At 29.9% G+C, this 20853-nt stretch overlaps 2 protein-coding genes across 5 annotated transcripts in view; both read left to right on the top strand.

The window, feature by feature from the left end:
* The first annotated feature begins 964 nt into the window (after nt 1–964).
* LOC143349279 (monocarboxylate transporter 9-like) lies at nt 965–14672 on the top strand. 4 transcript variants are annotated; one of them, XM_076780394.1, is made up of 8 exons: nt 965–1285; nt 2378–2533; nt 6256–6526; nt 10015–10259; nt 10496–10712; nt 13250–13477; nt 13732–13926; nt 14103–14672. In XM_076780394.1, the coding sequence occupies exons 2-8, from the start codon at nt 2468–2470 to the stop codon at nt 14285–14287; spliced, it is 1407 nt and encodes a 468-aa protein (XP_076636509.1). In that variant the 5' UTR covers nt 965–1285; nt 2378–2467; the 3' UTR covers nt 14288–14672. The 4 variants fall into 4 exon arrangements, with proteins under 4 accessions (XP_076636509.1, XP_076636508.1, XP_076636507.1 ...); XM_076780393.1 differs by having other exon boundaries at nt 2371–2533; XM_076780392.1 differs by having other exon boundaries at nt 2358–2533.
* Nucleotides 14673–16872: 2200 nt separating this feature from the next.
* Nucleotides 16873–20853, top strand: part of Spz4 (Spaetzle domain-containing protein 4) — a 33296-nt gene continuing 29315 nt past the window's right edge. The window contains exon 1 of the mRNA XM_076780727.1: nt 16873–17378. Coding sequence (XP_076636842.1) covers nt 17349–17378 — 30 coding nt within the window. The 5' untranslated portion in view covers nt 16873–17348. The remainder of the gene's footprint in view (nt 17379–20853) is intronic.

Genomic DNA, 20853 nt, shown 5'->3' with positions numbered 1-20853 from the left:
TTATATCTTGTTTTATCCATCAAATATAATAGTTCAACAAAATTGATTAATTAACCTTGATTTGTAAAAATTTAGTCTCAAACCCGGATTACTGTTTCAATTGAATTCACTTATCCGAACAAGAGTCCATACCAACGAAAACTTAAAAATCGTGGTAATAATTGATAAACTTTTATGAAACGAACTGCTTATGAGATTCATGAAAATGGAATTTTACTATAATTTCTATTTTTATTCGGTTTTCCTAAATAATACTAAATAACTAAAATTCAGACTTTCATATTTTGTTTCATCCATCAAATATAAAAGTTTGACCAAATTTATGAAATAATCTTGAGTTTTTCGAAAATTTAGTCTGAAACCCGGATTACTGTCACGATTGAATTCACTTATCCGAACAAGACTCCATACCAACGAATAATTATAAATAGTGGGAATAATTGATAAACTTTTATTAAATTCACTGTTTATGAGATTCATGGAAATAGAATTTTACTATATTACAAACAAAATAACGAGAAAATTTCTATTTTCATCCAGTTTTCTTAAATAATACTAAATAACTAAAATTCAGACTTTCATATTTTGTTTCATCCATCAAATTTATGAAATAATCTTGATTTTTTCGAAAATTTAGTCTGAAACCCGGATTACTGTCACGATTGAATTCACTTATCCGAACAAGACTCCATACCAACGAAAACTTAAAAATCGTGGTAATAATTGATGACTTTTATGAAAGAAACTGCTTATGAGATTCATGGAAATGGAGTTTGACAATATCACGAACAAAATGTCGCCGTTTCGCGTGAAATAGCTCCGAATTTGTTTGGTCGTTGAACGTGTTAAACGGGTTGCAGCGAGGCGGTTTCGTCGACGCATGTAAACGAAGCCGAAGCAAGTCAAAGACCAGTCTCGGTCTGAAGTCGAGTCACGAAGCAGGTTTTTATCAAGCGACTTCCCTTCATCGAGCCAGTGACGAATAGTCCGCAGCTCCGCTCAGAACACACATATGTTGCTCCTTTTTGCGTTTCGTCTCAGACGCGACGCAAAAAGCACCGGTGAAAAGTTCGACAATGTGCCCGATGGGGAAATGCGGTGTTTTCGAGTGAGTTCAAGTGACAGGAAGCCGTATCTATTATCTCACTGTGCGTCGCTAACGATATTTCAACGGTGACAACGAACAGAATCTCAACAATAATGCATCGTCCATCCCGACACGCCTCGACAGAAATAATCGGCGCCACAACAACGGAAAAATCACGTTTATTTCACGACAAATCTCGTATGTATTACTAACGTTCCAGAAATCTGTTTCATGACTCTCTAGCCTAGTATTTTATTACTTGAAGTGTATTTTCCATCTAATTTTACTAATATTAATGATATGCAAATTCACGTGTACACGAATATTTGTTTTATTTCGTTATTTTGCTTGCGAAACTCAAATGAATTTCAAGGCGACGCCATGGCCAGTATTCGAGGTCAACGACTTCTCGAAAGTTGATTTTTTTGTGGATATTAAAAATGGAGAAAACACGTGAACTTTGCTGTCTGGAAATATTATTCGATACTCAATTTTTCCGTGCGTTCGAGTGGACGAGAATTTTACGCCCCTGGAACTGTGCCCAATTCAATTAAACTCGTAAAGATCGTCGTCGTTCCTGCTGTATCAAATGTTGGCTAACTTGGACAGTCGTGACATTAAACCATTATTAAATTATCGAGTAGACTACATGGAAAAGAATCTGTCGTTCCTTCTAATTGGAACACGTTACATGCGATTAATTTAATCTTGTATCTAGCTCTAAGAACTTTGACTTTTGACTCCACATCGAAACCACGTTTACGATATCGAAGATCCGTTTCACACGAAATTGTGTTAAAAATGTTCGAAGAAAGCTCGGTTGACAGGCACTGCTGAAAGCTCTAAAGTCTGCAGACTTAAAATGCAAACAAAAGATAAAGAAAAGAATAACAGAAAATATCAGTTCGATATATACAATCACGTTAATTGCGTTTTTCTACAATAACGTGGCTAATTTTAAAATTAACGAACCGTCGATAAAAATTAAAAAGGCTCGATTTAATCTTATCGAATTTGCAACGAGAAAAGTAAACATCTCTTGGGAATTATTTCACTGTACAATCTGTACAGGAAAAAACAATAAATCTATAATCCAGAGAAAGTAAACGTTAATTGGTGAGTCACGATTAAATCGATTTCCACGCGAGAGCCACGGGTGATCGTAAACATTTCACGCACGTGTCTCTGTGTGGGCGTATATATATCTAATACTGATCCACCGATACTAAACACCTATCTTATCATTTGTCCAATTCCGTCGTGTATTTAGCCGACACTCTAAGTTTGCAGTTCGAGACGAGGCGAAGGAGAGGAAGGAGTGACACGGTGTTCTCGTTTCGAACGAAACTTTGAGAATCGCAGATTAGAATTTTTTAGAAAATGTCACGTGACGAGGCTGACAGAGGCTGGGCCTGGGTCATCGTCGCTGCTGTCACCATTATTAACGTGAGTTTCCTCGATTTTCATTCCCCAAAAATCGAACCTCCATCTAATATATATATTTCTGTGTGTTTGTGAGGAGTTCACTTTTTGTGGTGACCAAGACTGTCAAAATATCAGTGGTTTTGTCATTCGAAATTTATCGAAATACATAAATGACTTTATAGTTTTCTTTTTTTGTATTTTACCATTGTCACAAAATTTAGGTGAAATTAGTTGAGTTTTTTGAAGATTAGTTTGTGTAAAAATTGTGGAAACGAAACTGGTGTGTTATGTTCGATCCTTTTGTTTATTATTGTTGAGCATAGTTATTTGAATTGTCTATAGAGTATAATATTGATTTGAAATAAAATAAATGAACGTATCCGGGATGTCTAGATCGTTCGAATTAATTTGCAACGCGCGTAAGTAAAACACTTCTAAAAATAAAAGCGCGATTTCCATATAGGCGACCAAGTTTTTCAATCGAAGTCAATTTCAATGTCTCGTTTCGTTTCTCGAAACAGAAACGAAAGCGTTTTAATTATTATTACTGGCCTGTGAATGTTTATGGAATCTCATATTTTTATTACTAGAATTAATGAATTTTTGAATCGAAGTCAATTTCAATGTCTCGTTTCGTTTCTCGAAACAGAAACGAAAGCGTTTTAATTATTATTACTGGCCTGCGAATGTTTATGGAATCTCATATTTTTATTAATAGAATTAATGAATTTTTGAATCGAAGTCAATTTCAATGTCTCGTTTCGTTTCTCGAAACAGAAACGAAAGCGTTTTAATTATTATTACTGGACTGCGAATGTTTATGGAATCTCATATTTTTATTGATAGAATTAATGAAACTGGAAGTTTGTGGATATAAAAATTTGTATAAAAGGGACTTCTAGTGTGAACCTTGGAAAAAAATCGACTTTTTTGTTTCGTATTTTCTCAGAGAATATAATTTTAGATATTTAATATATGTATGGATGTACTGCTTCATTTAAGCTTCAAAATTGAAATGAAAAAACATAACAAAATTTATAATCGAATTTCAAAGTTCGTTTTTTTAATTACTGACTACTTTTTTTTGTTCTACTCGTTATAGTAGAACTCATATTAATTAAGAATCTTTCACGTTGTCTCATTTCAAAGTAATGGAATGGAATCATGGAATCAAGCTGTGTAACCTTTTTTAGAAGCAACTATGATTATGTTTGATTATATGCAGTGCAATCAATTTTAATTTTTTGTGGCCGAAAAAATTTGAAAATGTTACTGAAGTATCTATAAATAAACCCTTTAAATTTGACTGCAAAAGCTCTTATAGTTTATTCACAAAAAATTCTAAAAAACTGCACTTCATATTAATGCATCTTATAAGTAGGTATGTTTGACTATGTTTGAGTATATGTAGTGGCATCAATTTTGACTTTTTCTCGCCCAAAAAATTTGAAAATATCATCGAAGTATCTATAAATGAACCCTATAAATTTGACTGCAAAAGCTCTTATAGTTTATTCACAAAAAATTCTAAAAAACTGCACTTCATACTAATGTATTTCAAAAGCAGGTATGTTTGACTATGTTTGAGTATATGCAGTGGCGTCAATTTTAATTTTTTCTCGCCAAAAAAATTTTAAAATATCCCTGAAATATCTGTAAATAAACCCTGTAAATTTGACTGCATAAGCTCTTACAGTTTATTCACAAAAAATTCTAAAAAACTGCACTTCATACTAATGCATCTTATAAGTAGGTATGTGTGACTATGTTTGAGTGTATGCAGTGGCGTCAATTTTAACTTTTTCTCGCCGAAAAAATTTTAAAATATCACTGAAATATCTATAAATAAACTCTGTAAATTTGACAGCAAAAGCTCTCATAGTTCATTCACAAAAAATTCTTCAAAAAAGTCTAAAAAACTGCACTTCATACTAATGCATCCTAAAAGCAGGTATGTTTGAATATATGCAGTGCAATCAATTTTAATTTTTTCTGGCCTAAAAAATTCGAAAATATTACTGAAGTATCTATAAATAAACTCTGTAAATTTTACTGCAAAAGCTCTCATAGTTTATTCACAAAAAATTCTCCAAAAACGTCAAACAAACTGCACTTCATACAAATGCATCTTAAAAGCAGGTATGTTTGACTATGTTTGAATATATGCAGCGCCATCAATTTTAACTTTTTCTCGCCTAAAAAATTTGAAAATATCACTGAAGTATCTATAAATAAACCCTGTAAATTTGACTGCAAAAGCTCTCATAGTTTATTCACAAAAAATTCTCCAAAAAAGTCTAAAAAACTTCACTTTATACTAATGAATCCTAAAAGCATGTATGTTTGAGTACATGTAGTGGCGTCAATTTTAACTTTTTCTCGCCTAAAAAATTTGAAAATATCACTGAAGCATCTATAAATAATTCCTGTAAATTTGACTGCAAAAGCTCTCATAGTTTATTCACAAAAAATTCTCCAAAAAAGTCTAAAAAACAGCACTTTATACTAATGCATCCTAAAAGCATGTATGTTTGAGTACATGTAGTGGCATCAATTTTAACTTTTTCCCACCAAAAAAATTTGAAAATATCACTAAAGTATCTATAAATAAACCCTGTAAATTTTACAGCAAAAGCTCTTACAGTTTATTCACAAAAAATTCTCCAAAAAAGTCTAAAATCTGCACTTCATACAAATGCATCTTAAAAGCAGGTATGTTTGAGTATATGTAGTGGCATCAATTTTAACTTTTTCTCACCAAAAAAATTTTAAAATATCACTGAAGTATCTATAAATAAACCCTATAAATTTGATTGCAAAAACTCCCATAGTTTATTCACAAAAAATTCCTCAAAAAAGTCTAACAAACTGCACTTTATACTAATGTTTTTTAAAAGCAGGTATATTTTCCTATGTTTGAGTATATGTAGTGGCTTCAATTTTAACTTTTTCTCGCCAAAAAAATTTGGAAATATCACCGAAGTATCCATAAATAAACCCTATAAATTTGACTGCAGAAGCTCCCATAGTTTATTCACAAAAAATTCCTCAAAAAAGTCTAACAAACTGCACTTCATACTATTGCATTTTAAAAGTAAGTATTTTTAAGTATATGTAGTGGCATCAATTTTAACTTTTTCTCGTTTAAAAAATTCTAAAATATCACTGAAGTATCTATAAATAAACCCTATAAATTTGACTGCAAAAGCTCTTACAGTTTATTCACAAAAAATTCTCCACTTCATACTAATGTTTTTTAAAAGCAGGTATATTTTCCTATGTTTGAATATATGTAGTGGCTTCAATTTTAACTTTTTCTCGCCAAAAAAATTTGAAAATATCACCGAAGTATCCATAAATAAACCCTATAAATTCAACTGCAAAAGCTCTCATAGTTCATTCACAAAAAATTCCTCAAAAAAGTCTAAAAAACTACACTTCACTCTAGAAGACCCCCTCAAATACTTATATCTTTCCACATGAAATGCATTCTATTTTTTGATAACCAAAATTTCGCACAAATGCATAAACATCCAGTCTAGTCACTATACTTAATACATATAGAACTCGATGTTATGTTGATTCGAATCTTTTGCAAACAATCTCTTGAAAAGAAACTTTAACAGATCTCAAATAAAATTTTCTCCAAGTTTGAAGTATGTTATAAACACTTAACACCAAGATCTTGTTTATTGTATGAAAGTACTGTCGCGAATGACTTATTCTAAATGAAATTATTTTAGTTGGCGGTGCTTCCGATACAACAATGTTACGGCCTTATCTTTTCGGAGCGTTTTCTTTCGCTCGGTATCTCCGCTACACAAACATCTTTCATTCTTCATCTGAATGGGACAATCGCGTGTAGCCTGGGTCTGATAAGCGGCCCGATGATGAAGAGATTCACGTTTCGAAAGGTTGCCTTCCTTGGCGGTTTAACTGTCGCCGTTGGTATCTGCATGACTGCGTTTGCAGTCGCTGTTCCCTCCATTATTGTCACTTATTGTATTATTGTCGGTGAGTAATTTGTATCTCGATGTTGTACTTATTCCTCACAGAGTTTCTATTTAAATTACAAACTTAATTAGCCCTTTTAACTCTAGAACTATCAACAGGTATCGTGTATTTATTTCTGTATTAAAGAAATAATTTCATTCAAAAAAATATGATAAATTTTCGAAAATCCAGCAACTTGGACAATTTTTATTAGAAATTACTGATTTCATTTTGATCACAGCTTGTTCTGTTTCGTAATAAAAATATCTATTCAAACGAAGAACAACTTTGAGATACTTTAGATTTGATAATTACCAACAATTATCATGTGTTTATTATTGCACCAAAGAAATAATTTCCTTAAAAAAAAATACGATAAATTTTCAAAAATTCAGCAACTTGGACAGTTTTGATTAGAAATTACTAATTTCATTTTGACCACAATTTATTCTGTTTCATAATAAAAATATCTATTCAAACAAAGAACAACTTTGAGATACTTTAGATTTAATAATTACCAACAGTTATGATGTATTTATTATTGCATCAAAGAAATAATTTCCTTAAAAAAAGTACGATAAATTTTCGAAAATCCAGTCGACTAAATTTTGTGCAATTTTCATTAGAAATTACTAATTTCGAGGAACAATTTTGAGATACTTTAGATTTGTATCTGCATGACTGCGTTTGCAGTCGCTGTTCCCTCCATTATTGTCACTTATTGTATTATTGTCGGTGAGTAATTTGTATCTCGATGTTGTACTTATTCCTCACAGAGTTTCTATTTAAATTACAAACTTAATTAGTCCTTTTAACTCTGGAACTATCAACAGCTATCGTGTATTTATTTCTGTATTAAAGAAATAATTTCCTTCAAAAAAATATGATAAATTTTCGAAAATCCAGCAACTTGGACAATTTTTATTAGAAATTACTGATTTCATTTTGATCACAGCTTGTTCTGTTTCGTAATAAAAATATCTATTCAAACGAAGAACAACTTTGAGATACTTTAGATTTAATAATTACCAACAATTATAATGTATTTACCAAGGAAATAATTTCCCTAAAAAATCTATGATAAATTTCCCAAAATCCAGTCCACTAAATTTTCTTAGAAATTTAGATTCTAATTTTTATTAGAAATTACTAATTTCATTTTGACCACAGCTTGTTCTGTTTCATAATAAAAATATTCAAACAAAGAACAACTTTGAGATACTTTAGATTTAATAATTACCAACAATTATGATGTATTTACCAAAGAAATAATTCCCTTAAAAAAAGTACGACAAATTTTCGAAAATCCAGTCGACTAAATTTTGTGCAATTTTGATTAGAAATTACTAATTTCAAGGAACAATTTTGAAATATTTTAGATTTGATAATTACCAACAATTATGATGTATTTATTATTGCACCAGAGAAATAATTTCCTTAAAAAAAAATACGATAAATTTTCAAAAATTCGACAACTTGGACAATTTTGATTAGAAATTACTAATTTCATTTTGATCACAATTTATTCTGTTTCATAATAAAAACATCTATTCAAAGAACAACTTTGAAATACTTTAGATTTAATAATTACCAACAATTATAATGTATTTACCAAAGAAATAATTTCCTTAAAAAAAGTACAATAAATTTTCGAAAATCCAGTAAACTAAATTTTATAGAATTTTTATAAGAAATTACTAATTGCATTTTGACCACAATTTATTCTGTTTCATAATAAAAATATCTATTCAAACAAAGAACAACTTTGAGATACTTTAGATTTAATAATTACCAACAATTATGATGTATTTATTATTGCACCAGAGAAATAATTTCCTTAAAAAAAAATACGATAAATTTTCGAAAATCCAGTCCACTAAATTTTGTGTAATTTTTATTAGAAATTACGAATTTCAAGGAACAATTTTGAGATACTTTAGATTTGATAATTACCAACAATTATGATGTATTTATTATTGAACCAAAGAAATAATTTCCTTCAAAAAAAATACGATAAATTTTCAAAAATCCAGTAACTTGGACAATTTTGATTAGAAATTACTAATTTCATTTTGACCACAATTTATTCTGTTTCATAATAAAAATATCTATTCAAAGAACAACTTTGAGATACTTTAGATTTAATAATTACCAACAATTATGATGTACTTATTATTGAACCAAAGAAATAATTTCCTTAAAAAAAGTACAATAAATTTTCGAAAATCCAGTCGACTAAATTTTGTGTAATTTTTATTAAAAATTACTAATTTCAAGGAACAATTTTGAGATACTTTAGATTTGATAATTACCAACAATTATAATGTATTTATTATTGCACCAGAGAAATAATTTCCTTAAAAAAAAATACGATAAATTTTCAAAAATCCAGCAACTTGGACAATTTTGATTAGAAATTACTATTTTCATTTCGATCACAATTTATTCTGTTTCATAATAAAAATATCTATTCAAAGAACAACTTTGGAATACTTTAGATTTAATAATTACCAACAATTATAATGTATTTACCAAAGAAATAATTTCCTTAAAAAAAGTACGACAAATTTTCGAAAATCCAGTCGACTAAATTTTGTAGAATTTTGATTAGAAATTACTAATTTCGAGGAACAATTTTGAGATACTTTAGATTTGATAATTACCAACAATTATGATGTATTTATTATTGCACCAGAGAAATAATTTCCTTAAAAAAAGTACGACAAATTTTCGAAAATCTAGTAAACTAAATTTTGTGTAATTTTTATTAGAAATTACTAATTTCATTTTGACCACAGCTTGTTCTATTTCATAATAGAAATATTCAAACAAAGAACAACTTTGAGATACGTTAGATTTAATAATTACTAACAATTATGATGTATTTACCAAAGAAATAATTTCCCTAAAAAATCTACGATATATTTTCGAAAATCCAGTCGACTAAATTTTGTGCAATTTTTATAAAAATTACTAATTTCAAGGAACAATTTTGAGATACTTTAGATTTGATAATTACCAACAATTATGATGTATTTATTATTGAACCAAAGAAATAATTTCCTTAAAAAAAGTACGACAAATTTTCGAAAATCCAGTCGACTAAATTTTGTGTAATTTTTATTAGAAATTACGAATTTCAAGGAACAACTTTGAGATACTTTAGATTTGATAATTACCAACAATTATAATGTATTTACCAAAGAAATAATTTCCCTAAAAAATCTACGATAAATTTTCGAAAATCCAGTCCACTAAATTTTGTGTAATTTTTATTAGAAATTACTAATTTCAAGGAACAACTTTGAGATAGTTAAATTTAATAACAGTCTGCAAAATGCAAAGTATAATACAGCAAATATAATTATAATTTTGACCACGTCGATAGTTCTATTGTTAAAAATAAACTATTCTATCGTTTCGACTCTAATAAATTTTTCTATCCCTATTTTACGATGAAAACATTTGAAATTGATAAATAGAAAATTATTTTGAATTGGCGATTACAGGTACCGGCCACGGGATCACGTTTCTAGCAATAAATCTAGCTCTAAACACGTATTTTCGTAAGAAACGTAACGTAGCGATGGGATTCTCGGTGACATTAACCGGACTAGGTCCTATTTTGATGCCTTTTCTAATAGCAAAACTGTTGGAAAGTTACTCGACCACTGGTACACTTTTAATCCTTGCTGGAATTGCAATGCACTCGCTAATCGGAGCATCGTTGTTAAGGCCATTTAAGGAGAAAGAAGTGAGTTAGAAACACAAAGAACTAAAAAAAAACACCGACATTGTTAAGAAGACACTGAAATTCAAGGTGAGAATTCGTGGTGAAATCGAAAATAAGGTAACTCTTAACAAACAAATCGAAAGCTTCGAGCAAAGTTTTCCAGCGTTTTATTATTTTTATCGTTATAGTTCGGTGTCTTCTTAAATCACAGAAAAAGGCAACGATTAACGTTCACCGTCAGATTTGATTCCAAATAGATCGCAGAAAGAAATTCAGTCGACGTTAAAAACGATTTCAATTCTCGATTATTGAACGAAGACGTGGCTCGAGAAACGACAAACAACGAGCAAACCTCGTCGAACAGTGCGAACGTTGGAAATAAAAAAGGAGAAAAACGAAAGTTCCTGTTGAAAATTTCGGAGCATCTGGATCTCGATCTTTTCAGGGACACCCGTTACGTTGCAGTTATACTAGGTAATTTTATGACATTTTTTATCTCATTAAGAGGGTCCTCTATTGTGAAGAGTGTTTTTTTAGACTGTTGGGGAATTTTTTTTTGAATATACTATGAGACCTTTTGCAGTCAAATTTGCAAGGATTATTTATAGATATTTAGGGGATATTTTCAAATTTTTTGGGTGAATTAGAATTAAAATTGGTGGCACTGCGAACCCTCAAATATGGTCAAACATAGTCGCTTTTAAAAACGGTCTGAGCTACGTCTGGGTTTATTTATACATATTTCAGTTAAAAAGTTAAAATTTATGGCATTGTATACTTTCAAATATAGTCTAATGTAGTCAAGCAGAGTCAAACAGAGTCAAATAGAGTCAAACAGAGTCAAACAGAGTCAGAATCAGAGACAAACAGAGTCAAATAGAGTCAAACAGAGAGAAATACTCAAACAAAGTCAAACAGAATTAAACAGAGTCAAACAGAGTCAGAGTCAAAGTCAGAGTCAGAGTCAGAGTCAGAGTCAAACAGAATCAAACTGAGTCAGAGTCAAACAGAGTCAAACAGAGTCAAATAGAGTCAAACAGAGTCAGAGTCAAATAGAATCAAACAGAGTCGGAGTCAAACAAAATTAAACAGAGTCAAACAGAGTCAGAGTCAAACAGAGTCAGAGTCAAATAGAGTCAAACAGAGTCAGAGTCAAACAGAATTAAACAGAATTAAACAGAGTCAGAGACAGAGTCAAATAGAGTCAAATAGAGTCAAATAGAGTCAAACAGAGTCAGAGTCAAACAGAATTAAACAGAATTAAACAGAGTCAAACTGAGCCAAACAGAGTCAGAGTCAGAGTCAAATAGAGTCAAATAGAGTCAAACAGAGTCAGAGTCAAACAGAATTAAACAGAATTAAACAGAGTCAAACTGAGCCAAACAGAGTCAGAGTCAGAGTCAAATAGAGTCAAATAGAGTCAGAGTCAAATAGAATCAAACTGAGTCAGAGTCAAATAGAATCAAACAGAGTCGGAGTCAAACAAAATTAAACAGAGTCAAACAGAGTCAGAGTCAAATAGAGTCAAACAGAGTCAGAGTCAAACAGAATTAAACAGAATTAAACAGAATTAAACAGAGTCAGAGACAGAGTCAAATAGAGTCAAATAGAGTCAAACAGAGTCAGAGTCAAACAGAATTAAACAGAGTCAAACTGAGCCAAACAGAGTCAGAGTCAGAGTCAAATAGAGTCAAATAGAGTCAGAGTCAAATAGAATCAAACTGAGTCAGAGTCAAATAGAATCAAACAGAGTCGTAGTCAAACAAAATTAAACAGAGTCAAACAGAGTCAGAGTCAAATAGAGTCAAACAGAGTCAGAGTCAAACAGAATTAAACAGAATTAAACAGAGTCAAACTGAGCCAAACAGAGTCAGAGTCAGAGTCAAATAGAGTCAAACAGAATTAAACAGAGTCAAATAGAGTCAAACAGAATTAAACAGAGTCAAATAGAGTCAAACAGAGTCGGAGTCAAACAAAATTAAACTGAGTCAAACAGAGTCAGAGTCAAATAGAGTCAAACAGAGTCAGAGTCAAACAGAATTAAACAGAATTAAACAGAGTCAAACTGAGCCAAACAGAGTCAGAGTCAGAGTCAAATAGAGTCAAACAGAGTCAGAGTCAAATAGAGTCAAACAGAGTCAGAGTCAAATAGAATCAAACAGAGTCAGAGTCAAATAGAATCAAACAGAGTCGGAGTCAAACAGAATTAAACAGAGTCAAATAGAGTCAAACAGAGTCGGAGTCAAACAAAATTAAACAGAGTCAAACAGAGTCAGAGTCAAATAGAGTCAAACAGAGTCAGAGTCAAACAGAATTAAACAGAATTAAACAGAGTCAGAGACAGAGTCAAATAGAGTCAAATAGAGTCAAATAGAGTCAAACAGACTCAGAGTCAAATAGAATCAAACAGAGTCACATAGAGTCAGAGTCAAATAGAGTCAAACAGAGTCAGAGTCAAACAGAATTAAACAGAATTAAACAGAGTCAAACTGAGCCAAACAGAGTCAGAGTCAGAGTCAGAGTCAAATAGAGTCAAATAGAGTCAAATAGAGTCAAACAGACTCAGAGTCAAATAGAATCAAACAGAGTCACATAGAGTCAGAGTCAAATAGAGTCAAACAGAGTCAAACAGAGTCAAACAGAGTCAAACAGAGTCAAACAGAGTCAAACTTAAAAAAGACCATCTGACATTGTCTAAGATTCTGGCCATTCTATTTCTTTGAAATGAAAAAACGTGAAAGATTCTTAATTAATACAAGTTTGACTATACCTCATAGCAAAATAAAAACAGTCGACAATTTAACTTCAAGGGCCTGAAAAAATATAAAAAATAGAGGACCACCTTAAGAGTGAATTAATTTCTACTAAATTTTTAGTCGTCTTTAATTTTGTGAAATTATAAACGTAAATTGCTTCGTAATTTTGTAACTTTTTCAAGTGCAAATAACGAAAATTGCACGAGCTACGTGTCGCCAAATTTTTCTTTCGCTATTTTATTATTAATATTTCAGGTATGGGGGTGTCCTTGGTGGCAGAAACGAATTTCAACGCCATGATTCCGTTCGTCCTTGCCGAACTCTCGGGCCTCGAAAGGACTTCGATCGCGACTGTGATGTCGATCCAAGCCGCCTCGGATATTTTTGGAAGATTATGCGTGCCACTTTTGGCCCAGAAAGCTGAATGGACGTCGAAAAATCTTTATGTCGTTTCCTTAATAGGATCCACTATTGGGAGGACCAGTACGTATACTAATGCAAAAACCTAACACGTAGAATTTGGGATTTGAAAATATTACAAAAAAATATAAAACACTGGAACTATCGACAATGTATAATGCAATAAAAATTCATTCATTTTTATTGGAAATTACGAGTGGGCAATTTTGACTGCTTTGGTAGTTCTGGTGTTAAGGGATGAAATATTTGTCGACTATTTAATAAATCCATTTAAACGAAGTAATGAGGGAAAGTCGAGTGAATTTTTTGAATTTCAGTCTTGACAACTTGGGGAAGCAGCTATGTTACTGTCGTCTGCGTTGCACTGATTATTGGTATTGCAAAAGGCACGAAAGCTGTTTTCCAGACTCTGATAATTTCTGATTACGTTCCTCTAAAAAAACTGCCAGCTGCATTTGGAATGCAAATGGCCTGCAGTGGTATACTGTCAATCGCCATAGGTCCAATCATAGGTGAGTTTCGTTTATTTATTTATAATTATTATCTCGTGAAATATGGAATGTTAATAAACGAATCATTTTATTTGACAAAATTACCTAATCTTCAATTTTTCTGTATCATTCGAGTAATTATATATCACTCTAATGAATTATTTACTAATCGTTTGCTGTCTGTTTTTATATTTAAGGTTTAGTGCACGATTCGATGAACAGTTACGTAGCTGCTCTCCATTTCACTTCGATTTTAAGTCTTTCTTGTATTTTCATGTGGTATGTGAGTGGATTTTTAAGGTACAATAAAGACACTGGAAAATCTAGTGAAAAAAAAGAAACGACAGAAACACGAGAGGACACGGTTGACTCTAACGCTTAAATAATTGTTACACTGACGAAAGTTTTCACCTGACAGAAAAGATTAAAAAAATTGAAACCGTGAAAATATTAATTAAGTTATAGGTTATCAAATAGTAACATATTTTTGATAAATTATCTTTCTAAGATATATTTTGATAAAATTTTTTAAAAACTGTATTGTTAACTAAGTTTATAGGAAAGTCTGCCAAAAATGATCAGACATTATTACTCGTTCCTAGTTTTTAGGAATAATTTGGAATAGTGCGCGTTTTTTTACTTCTACGAAAACTATACAAAATATAAATTTACGAATATTCTAAATGTGATCTGAAACGTGCAAAATGGCATTAATATTCTACTTTCGAAAAATTTGTACATATGAATATCAATAAACGTTTCTGAGAAATTCCAACAGAAAAAGTTGTGTATCTCTTTGCCAAAAAAATAATTTAATTAATCCATCGTGGTCCCCTAATTTGCTCTCTATTTGTTACTTTCTGGACAACTTATTGCTTTTGATAATAGAATTTTTATACACACAAAATAAATGCTCTTCTATTACACGTGTTAATAATTATTTTCTGATAAAAATTTAAAAAACTTGCAAAAATTGACAGTTGTACAATTGTGTGAGTATACGATAATTTATGCAATGTGCTAGCTGAAAGAAATTTTTAAATACTCAAAGAGAAAATAAAAAATGAAAAAATAAATTGCATAATAATTTCAAAAAAATAAAATCTATATAGAATTAAATGCATGGTGATGTAATTTATAAATTTGAATGTTATATCATTAATTTAATTTTCCATCACACTGAAAATGCATAATTAAAAATTCTATTGAATAAAAATATTAAATTCCAACAGAGCTTCTTTAAATGCGAAAAATAAAAAACTATGTAGAATTGAATACAAGATGGCTTATAAATCTAAATGTTATATCATTCATTTAATTTTACATTACAATGAAAAGTGAATAATAATTATTCTGAACAAAAATATTAAATTCCAACAGAGCTTCTTTAAATGCGAAAAATAAAAACTATACAGAATTGGATGCAAAATGGATTATAAATTTGAATGTTATATCATTCATTTAATTTTGCATCACACTGAAAATGCATAATTAAAAATTCTATCGAATAAAAATATTAAATTTCGACAGAGCTTCTTTAAATGCGAAAAATAAAAACTATACAGAATTGTATGCACGATGGCTCATAAATATGAATGTTACTTTTGCATCACACGGAAAATGATTAATAGTTATTCTGAATAAAAATATTAAATTCCAACAGAGCTTCTTTAAATGCGAAAAATAAAAACTATACAGAATTGGATGCAAGAGGGATTATAAATTTGAATGTTTCTTTTGCATCACACGGAAAATGATTAATAATTATTCTGAACAAAAATATCAAATTCCAACAAAGCTTCTTTAAATGCGAAAAATAAAAAACATGCAAAATTGGATGCATGATGGCTTATAAATTTAAATGTTATATCATTCATTTAATTTTGCATCACACTGAAAATGCATAATTAAAAATTCTATTGAATAAAAATATTAAATTCCAACAGAGCTTCTTTAAATGCGAAAAATAAAAAACTATACAGAATTGGATGCAAGATGGATTATAAATTTGAATGTTATATCATTCATTTAATTTTGCATCACACTAAAAATGCATAATTATAAATTCTATCGAATAAAAATATTAAATTCCAACAGAGCTTCTTTAAATGCGAAAAATGAAAACTATACAGAATTGAATGCAAGATGGATTATAAATTTAAATGTTATTTTCTGTATCACATTGAAAATGAATAATAAATAATTATTCTAAATAAAAATATTAAATTCCAACAAACTCACAGTTCCTTAAATACGAAAAATAAGAACTATACAGAATTGGATGCAAGATGGATTATAAATTTGAATGTTGTACCATTCATTTAATTTTGCATCACACTAAAAATGCATAATTAAAAATTCTATCAAATAAAAATATTAAATTCCAACAGAGCTTCTTTAAATGCGAAAAATGAAAACTATACAGAATTGAATGCACGATGGCTCATAAATATGAATGTTACTTTCTGCATCATACTGAAAATGATTAATAATTATTCTGAACAAAAATATTAAATTCCAACAAAGCTTCCTTAAATGCGAAAAATAAAAACTATACAGAATTGAATGCACGATGGCTCACAAATATGAACATTACTTTCTGCATCACACTGAAAATGAATAATAAATAATTATTCTCCATAAAACAATTAAATTCCAACAAAGTCACAGTTCCTTAAATGCGAAAAATAACAACTATACAGAATCGGACGCAAGATGGCTCACAAATACGAAGTTACTTTTCACACTGAAAATGGATAACAAATAATTACTCTGAACTAAAAATAATAGATACGAATACAAACGGTTCGAAACGGGGAAAACTTTCGAGACGACCCAGAAAAAGTCACGCGACTGAAATAACAAACACGATGATTAATAACAATTGAAAGTTCTTTACTAGTAAAAAGTGTAATAATCCTCGAAGTGTACCTCAATCTTGCCCACCTATATCGCGATTGACCAAGGAATAAATCCGTCGCGCGAGCAGCCCGTAGGGCCCGTTGCTACGTCACTGTGGGGCCCCGTGACACACATCAGTGGGCCCAAATGTAACGGTATCCGCAACAGTGACCTACTCACCGGGCGACGTGCTCTCTCTTCGCCTTTCTTCCCTCGTTTTTCCTCTCTGTCCCTCTTGGTTCTCGGTCAAGCGATCGTCGAACGCTCACGAAGGACTCTGCGTGGCGGCCTGTATGTACTTTTACCAGTGCGAACCGCCTTGGCATCGCATGTGCCGCCGGCTGATTACAGCCAGTAATGAAAGCGTCCTCCTCGCGCGTGGAGGTGCTGTCATGTAGCCGCGAATGTACGTCTGTCGTCGTCCTTTTTACGGTAGCAATCACCCTGTCAGTGAAAACGATACGCGTCTCGACTACGAGCGTGATCGACGACGTGATTGGGCCCACTGGTCCAAACCACCGAACTAACGTCAAACGCGAGTTATGAATGTAATCGTGCTTCTCGTCCTCCAGGTGAGTACTCTTCCCCCCAAAAACAACGTTAACAGTGGTAAAATCGACGATTTTATTTATTATATTCTGTGATAGAACTGGGATAGTATTTTTTTATTTCGACGATAATTCAGCTCGAAATAATAATTGCAATTTCTTGAGAAAATAATGAATTATTTTAATTTTGATGGAAATGTACTTAGAACGATAGAGGAAATATAAAATAAAAGTTGTATCGAAGGGAAATATTTTCCTTGATTCGGTATGTTTTTTAATTGTAAATTATCTGTGCAAGAATAGTGTCTTTATATTATATTTTGGTATAATAATTCGACTCGAAATAATAATTGCAATTTCTTGAGAAAATAACGAATTTTTTTTTAATTTTTATGGAAATGTACCTCGAACGATAGAGAAAACATAAAATAAATAAAAGTTATATGGAAGGGAAATATTTTCCTCGATTTATGATTTTTAATTGTAAATCTTGGCAAGAATAGTGTCTCTATATTATATTTTGGTATGATAAATTGACTCAAAATAATAATTACAATTTCATGGGAAAATAATGAATTTTTTCAAATTTTGAATGAATTTAATTTTTATAGAAATATACCTCGAACGCTAGAGAAAACATAAAATAAGAGTTGTATCGAAGGGAAATATTTTCTTCGATTCTGTATGTTTTTTAATTGTAAATTATCTGCACAAGAATAGTGTCTCTATATTATATTTTGGTATAATAATTTGACTCAAAATAATAATTGCAATTTCTTGAGAAAATCACGAATTTTTTTTTAATTTTTATGGAAATGTACCTCGAACGATAGAGAAAACATAAAATAAATAAAAGTTATATGGAAGGGAAATATTTTCCTCGATTTATGATTTTTAATTGTAAATTATCTTGGCAAGAATAGTGTCTCTATATTATATTTTGGTATGATAAATTGACTCAAAATAATAATTGTAATTTCTTGCAAAAATAATGAATTTTTTTTTAATTTTGAATTAATTTAATTTTAATAGAAATGCACCTCAAACACTAGAGAAAACATAAAATAAATAAAAGTTATATGGAAGGGAAATATTTTCCTCGATTTATGTTTTTTAATTGTAAATTATCTATGCACGAATACAGTGTCTCTATTTTAGAATGATAATTAAAAATAATAATTGCAATTTCTTGCGAAAATAATGAATATTTTTTTAATTTTGAATGAATTTAATTTTTATGGAAATGTACCTCGAACGATAGAGAAAACATAAAATAAAAGTTGTATCGAAGGGAAATATTTTTCTTGATTAGGTATATTTTTTAATTGTAAATTATCTATGCACAAATAAAGTGTCTCTATATTATATTTTGGTATGAAAATTCGACTGAAAATAATAATTACAATTTCATGGGAAAATAATGAATTTTTTTTAAATTTTGAATGAATTTAATTTTAATAGAAATGTACCTCAAACGCTAGAGAAAACATAAAATAAATAAAAGTTATGTGGAAGGGAAATATTTTCCTCGATTTTGTATATTTTTTAATTGTAAATTATCTATGCAAGAATAGTGTCTTTATATTATATTTTGATATGATAATTCGACTCAAAATAATAATTACAATTTCTTGCTAAAATAATGAATTTTTTAATTTCAATAAGTGTCTGGAACTAATGAAATTTTTATAGTTTATCTCGAACGCTAGAGCAAACATAAGAAGTGTCTCTATATTATATTTTGGTATGATAATTCAAGTGAAAATAATAATTGCAATTTCTTGCAAAAATAATGAATTTTTTCAAATTTTGAATGAATTTAATTTTAATAGAAATGTACTTCGAACGCTAGAAAAAATATAAAATAAATAAAAGCTACATCGAAGGGAAATATTTTCCTTGATTTTGTATATTTTTTAATTGTAAATTATCTATGCAAGAATAGTGTCTTTATATTATATTTTGATATGATAATTCGATTGAAAATAATAATTACAATTTCATGGGAAAATAATGAATTTTTTTTTATTTTGAATGAATTTAATTTTTATAGAAATGTAACTCGAACACTAGAGAAAACATAAAATAAATAAAAGTTATATGGAAGGGAAATATTTTCCTCGATTTATGTTTTTTAATTGTAAATTATCGACTCAATATTCGACTCAAAATAATAATTACAATTTCTTGCGAAAATAATGAATTTTTTAATTTCAATAAGTGTCTGGAACGAATGAAATTTTTATGGTTTATCTCGAACGCTACATAAAATAAATAAAAGCTTCATCGAAGGGAAATATTTTCCTAGATTTATGTTTTTTAATTGTAAATTATCTGTGCACGAATACAGTGTCTCTATTTTGGTATGATAATTCGACTCAAAATAATAATTGCAATTTCTTGCGAAAACAATGAATTTCTCAATTTCAATTCGTGTCTGGAACTAATGAAATTTTTATAGTTTATCTTGAACGCTACATAAAATAAATAAAAGCTTCATCGAAGGGAAATATTTTCCTCGATTCTGAATATTTTTTAATTGTAAATTATCTATACACGAATACACAGTGTCTCTATATTCTATTTTGCTATAATAGAACCGCGTTGTAATGATTAATCTCGAAAACTACGAACATGAAGGATCGTAACGTAGGCGTGGATGGTTCGAAAGTTGGTACGTAAGTGGGTTTTCGGTGAAATTAACGAAGAAACGTTGCTTCTAGGTGACACACATTAAAATTCAACAGAACACAGTATTATTCTTACATTTGTCAAGCTGTGTTTCACGTTAAACCAAATTATCGTCAATATAAAAGAACACGTGTAAATTTTCGAGTACCATAACATATGCATATGTAAACTAAAATAAATCGAAAGGGTACAGCTACCATTTCGACATAAATATTCGAAATATATCCATTCAATACATATTAACAAATATCTTTATAAACCAGAATATAAATTGTATTACCAATTATCTCCACAAATTGTGCTAAAGATAAATTATTTAACTTTGATATAAAAAGTTGAAACAGTAAACAGTAAATTGATATAATCATAGTTTTTATATTTTTATTAATTATTATACACTTTAACGTAATGTATTTTCATTTTATTTTGTGTATTTAAAAATTTTCTTTATCACATCGAATAAATTAAGTGCAATTGCAATATTTGGCACAAATGGTCCATTTTTTGAGCCACTGACACTAACAATAACGATATTGGGATACTATTGTTTCGATCGAACGTTTATTATACCAATTTACTGTTTCAAAGTAATGTATTTTCATTTTATTTTGTGTATTTAAAAATTTCCTTTGTCACATCGAATAAATTAAGTGCAATTGCAATATTTAACACAATTCGTCCATTTTTTGAGCCACTGATACGAACAATAACGATATTGTGATACTATTGTTTCGATCGAACGTTTATTATACCAATTTACTGTTTCAAAGCAATGTATTTTCATTTTATTTTGTGTATTTAAAAATTT

The sequence above is a fragment of the Colletes latitarsis genome, chromosome 13, assembly GCF_051014445.1.
Source record: "Colletes latitarsis isolate SP2378_abdomen chromosome 13, iyColLati1, whole genome shotgun sequence".
NCBI lineage: Eukaryota > Metazoa > Arthropoda > Insecta > Hymenoptera > Colletidae > Colletes > Colletes latitarsis.
This window is presented reverse-complemented; position numbering and strand designations above follow the sequence as displayed.